Source organism: Centropristis striata, chromosome 22, assembly GCF_030273125.1.
Source record: "Centropristis striata isolate RG_2023a ecotype Rhode Island chromosome 22, C.striata_1.0, whole genome shotgun sequence".
Taxonomy (NCBI): Eukaryota; Metazoa; Chordata; class Actinopteri; order Perciformes; family Serranidae; genus Centropristis; species Centropristis striata.
Window position 1 is genome coordinate 30,780,924 of NC_081538.1, and position 5,000 is coordinate 30,785,923.

Genomic DNA, 5,000 nt, shown 5'->3' on the forward strand with positions numbered 1-5,000 from the left:
CTAAGCTTCTCCAAAGCAAGGTGCCGCAAGACATCCCTCCTCCACATTGTGTAGGAAGGTGGGATTGCCTGTTTCCAATTTAACAAAATCAGCCTACGGGCTAGTAGGGTTGTGAATCTAGCCACAATTAGGTTAGATCCTGTGAGGGGGCTGTTCTCATCTGCCACTCCAAAAATGGACAGAACCGGGTCGGGGTCTAGTACGTGCCCAAAGCAGTCTGAAAAAGTCCTGAATATTGAGGTCCAGAACTGTGACAGCTTTGGGCACGACCAGAACATGTGTGCCAATGTGGCTGGGTGAATCTTGCATCGGTCGCATATAGGATCTGAATCTGGGTACATTTTATTAATCTTAGCTTTGGAGAGATGGGCTCTCACAGTTTGCAATCACAGTGTTATTTTCGTTCACTTTAAAATACTTCCAGACTGCAGACATACATGCATCACATTTAAGCGACTTTGAGTGCCTTTAAAAGCGCTATAAAAATTTAATGTATTATTATTATTATTATTATTATACTCGCGCGTCGGTTTAAACTGCTGCTGTGTTGTTGTTTTCTTCTTCTTCTTCTCTTCTTCTTCTTCTTGTAATGGCGGCGGCACCGACTTTAAGGTGCATTAGCGCCACCTAGGTTGGTGTGTGTGAACTTCTGCTTGGCTTACTGACCTGCAGCCTGCAGCAAAATGCTATCATGCTGAATATACATGTATCTGATCCCTGATCGGGACATAATGTCTGATTCCGATCGAGTCTGAAATCACGTGATCGGAAATCGGGGACATCCGTAGTTATTATACTTGCAGAGAGGACGGAGACATATACAGACGTGAGCAGTGATGTAATCACGTAGTTCTCTGTGGAAAAGCAAACAGGTTCAGAGCTGGTTCACAAGTTGAACCAACTGTGAACCAGCATGAGCCCTGGCCGGGAACCGGTTCCCGGGCTAAAAACCCTCTAAATGTGAGTCTTCCCCAGAACCCCCCCTAGCGGCGTCCCCCTGACTGGTTCGCTACCTCCAGAAGCTGCCGTACGTCCAGGCGTCCACCGCCGCCAGCCAGCCGCTCCACACTCCCATCAGGCCGTTCACCAGCGCCAGCAGGCCGATCAGCAGCCGGGGCGGAGTCACGGCGGCGGCGGCGGGCGAGAAGAAGACGGACAGGACCACCAGACTGTTGCTGACCAATGAGAGCGCGGCGAGGAGCCACACCCCCCCACGGATCAACCAGCTGCCCAGCAGGTGGAGGCACGGCCGGAACGGACCTGGAATAACACACAGAGCAGGTTACATCATCAATCAATCAATCAATCAATCAATCAATCAATCAATACATACATACATACATACATACATACATACATACATACATAATTCCAGTTGTATTTACGCAAAGTTTTCCCTAACTCTAAACAACAGAAATATAATGTGATTGTTTCCAGTTTATATAACTTTTTTAGGTTGGACAGTTTATTAAACCTTTTAAGCTTTTATTAAACAAAAAAATTCTGAAAAAAATAATTAATATATTGATTTCTAGTAGAAAGGGGCCAACATTTAAATACATACCATAAAAAAGTTTATTGGTGAATTTATTCCCTCTTATCCCAAATATCCATTAAATACAGTAAAATAAATGAAATATATTTTATTTTTATTATTTAATAATTATTTATTATTTTTATATATTATAAGAGTTTAGATCATTATGATAAGAATGAAGTTACTTCTCATAAATTACGTAGACGTAATCCCTAAATTACGTCTCAAAAGTTGTTACAGCATTTATTTGGTTGATACCATTTGTTACAAAGATTTAGTGCTAAATTGACCCCATTTTTTGACTCAATATTGATAATAATTATCACAAAATGCAACATTCAGACATCAAGACTTTGAGGAACAGCAGAGAACGTCTCCTGTGTGTGTGTGTGTGTGTGTGTGTGTGTGTGTGTGTGTTACCTGGTGCTGGGCTGCAGTGGACCGAGTGTTGCAGTTTGGGTTCATCGTCAAACTCCAGCAGGAAGTCGTCCCAGTCCTGATCCACTGCAGAGACACAACATCAGCATGTTGAGGCTTTTATTTTGAAATGTCTCTTATTCACAGTATTCCCAGTCTCCACAATGTCTAGAATCCATAGTGTTGTAGAGGAAGTAGAGTTTAAGCGTCTTTGAGTATCTAGAAGAGCGTTTTATAAATTGAATGTATTATTGATTAATACCCAAAATTTCTTGAATCCCACAAACTGCATTATTGCCAGAATCCCCACGATCACCAAAGTCCCCAGAAACCATAGCATTGTCAGAGAATCCACCAAACCACGGTACTCCCAGTCTCCACAATCTCTGGAGTCCCCAGAACCCAGAACATTGTTGAAATCTCCACAAATCACAGGAACCAGTTTATAGACGAACTAGTAGATCTTTGGAACCAGTTTATAGATGAACTAGTAGATCTTTGGAACCAGTTTATAGACGAACTAGTAGATCTTTGGAACCAGTTTATAGACGAACTAGTAGATCTCTGGAACCAGTTTATAGACGAACCAGTAGATCTTTGGAACCAGTTTATAGACGAACTAGTAGATCTTTGGAACCAGTTTATAGACGAACCAGTAGATCTTTGGAACCAGTTTATAGACGAACCAGTAGATCTTTGGAACCAGTTTATAGACGAACCAGTAAATCTTTGGAACCAGTTTATAGACGAACTAGTAGATCTTTGGAACCAGTTGATGAATGAACTAGTAGATCTTTGGAACCAGTTCATAGACTAACTATTAGATCTTTGGAACCAGTTTATAGACGAACTACTAGATCTTTGGAACCAGTTATAGACGAACTACTAGATCTTTGGAACCAGTTCATAGACTAACTATTAGATCTTTGGAACCAGTTATAGACGAACTAGTAGATCTTTGGAACCAGTTTATAGACAAACTAGTAGATCTTTGGAACCAGTTTATAGACGAACTAGTAGATCTTTGGAACCAGTTTATAGACGAACCAGTAGATCTGTGGAACCAGTTTATAGACAAATTAGTAGATCTTTGCAACCAGTTTATAGACAAATTAGTAGATCTTTGGAACCAGTTTATAGACGAACTAGTAGATCTGTGGAACCAGTTTATAGACAAACTAGTAGATCTTTGGAACCAGTTTATAGACAAACTAGTTGATCTTTGGAACCAGTTTATAGACGAACTAGTAGATCTTTGGAACCAGTTTATAGACGAACTAGTAGATCTTTAGAACCAGTTTATAGACAAACTAGTAGATCTTTGGAACCAGTTTATAGATGAACTAGTAGATCTTTGGAACCAGTTGATTGGTGTCACCTGGACTGGAGAGGACGGAGGCTTCTTTCCCAGTAGAGTCTGCTGCCTCCTCTCTCTCCCAGGACGAACCTCCTCCTGCTCCTCCTGCTCCTCCTGCTCCTCCTCCTCCTCTCCTCTCACAGGAGATGAAGGCGCAGCACTGGAAGGCGTAAGGAAGCTCCATCACCCTGAGCACACAAACAAACCACTCGTTTCTAGTTTAGAATGATAAAAGAAGTAGTTTTACTGAGGTATCAGCAGTAAAACCAACCAATATCAACCAGCTGTTGAGTGTAAGTTCACCTGACTCGGGGCAGCTCCTCCCGCTGGATCAACTCCATCAGCTGGGAGTTTCCAGCCAATCGCAGGTGAGTCAGACTCTGCAGGCCAATCAGAGGCAGAGCCGACAGCTGATTGGACGACAGGTCACTGAAGAGAGGAGCAGATAGACAACACCTGATGTATGCATGGTGTTTCAGAGGGCTAACTGACGGAGGCAGCAGTAAATAGGTAAAATGAGGTAAAATTTGTGTTTTTTTCAATGGAGTCTGGTGGCTTTTGAAGAGGATAGATAACAGCTTCAGTTCAGATTAAAAAACGACCTGTTAGTCCCTGAACTCACCTCACAATCTCCTTCATAAAACAATCTTTCTGCTCTGAGATTCAACTTCCAAACCAATGAAAACACAAGCCAGAATTTTAATGGAATAAAAACAAAATCTAAATCCTAAATAAGCAAAACATGTAATTCAGGGGTCTCAAACTCAAATTACCTGGGGACCACTGGAGGCAGTATCAAAACAACCAAAAAAAGACACAAAATTACTGAAAAAGACACAAAATTCTAAAAAAAAGACACAAAATGACGGAAAAAAACTAAATTACTTTAAAAAAAGACACAAAATGACCAAAAAGACACAAAATTACTGAAAAAACACTAAATTACTTAAAAAAGACACAAAATGACCAAAAAGACACAAAATTATTTAAAAAAGACACAAAATCACCAAAAAAGACACACAATTACTAAAAAAAGGACAAAATTACCAAAAAAAGACACAAAATTACTTAAAAAAGACACAAACTGACCAAAACATACACATAATTACTAAAAAAAAACACAAAATCACCAAAAAAGACACACAATTACAAAAAAAAGGACAAAATTACCAAAAAAAGACACAAAATTACATTACATAGCAGCTGCCTTTCTTTTTGCTAACGTTGCCATAGAAACAAGGTAAACAAAGCTCCAGCTGGAACAATAAAGGGACCTTCCACACACAACACAGTAAAGAGACATTCATATAAAACTCACATTAAACTTTCATATCAAGGTGGGGGCCACAAAATATCCTCACGAGGGCCACAATTGGCCCGCGGGCCGCCAGTTTGAGACCCATGCTCAAATTGAAAACCGATCAAATCAACATATTTAATGCTGGAACTGTAAAACTCGACACTTAATTTGATTCTTTCTGTTTTTATTCACAGAGCTTTTCTGGGATCAGGGTTGCATTTGTTTGTTTGTTTGTTTGTTTCTCTAAACTCCTTCAGCAGATTAGAGTCAGACCGCAGCAGCCTCTGATACGGCCTGGCTCTGGACCAGCGGTGGCCATGTGGTGGTTCTGGTGGTTCTGGTGGTTCTGGTGACATAGTTTGGTTACTCACAGTTTGATGAGAGCGGGC

General features: G+C 40.7%; 1 protein-coding gene across 1 annotated transcript in view; it reads right to left on the bottom strand.

Annotated features, from left to right (window-relative positions):
• LOC131960682 (leucine-rich repeat-containing G-protein coupled receptor 5A-like) overlaps nt 1–5,000 on the bottom strand; it is a 49,905-nt gene that overhangs the window by 2,171 nt on the left and 42,734 nt on the right. The window contains exons 14-18 of the mRNA XM_059325947.1: nt 4,983–5,000; nt 3,615–3,740; nt 3,333–3,499; nt 1,958–2,041; nt 1,014–1,260 (exon numbers count right to left, since the gene is read on the bottom strand). The exon at nt 4,983–5,000 is cut by the window's right edge and continues 54 nt beyond it. Of these exons, the coding sequence (XP_059181930.1) occupies nt 1,014–1,260; nt 1,958–2,041; nt 3,333–3,499; nt 3,615–3,740; nt 4,983–5,000 (642 nt within the window). The remainder of the gene's footprint in view (nt 1–1,013; nt 1,261–1,957; nt 2,042–3,332; nt 3,500–3,614; nt 3,741–4,982) is intronic.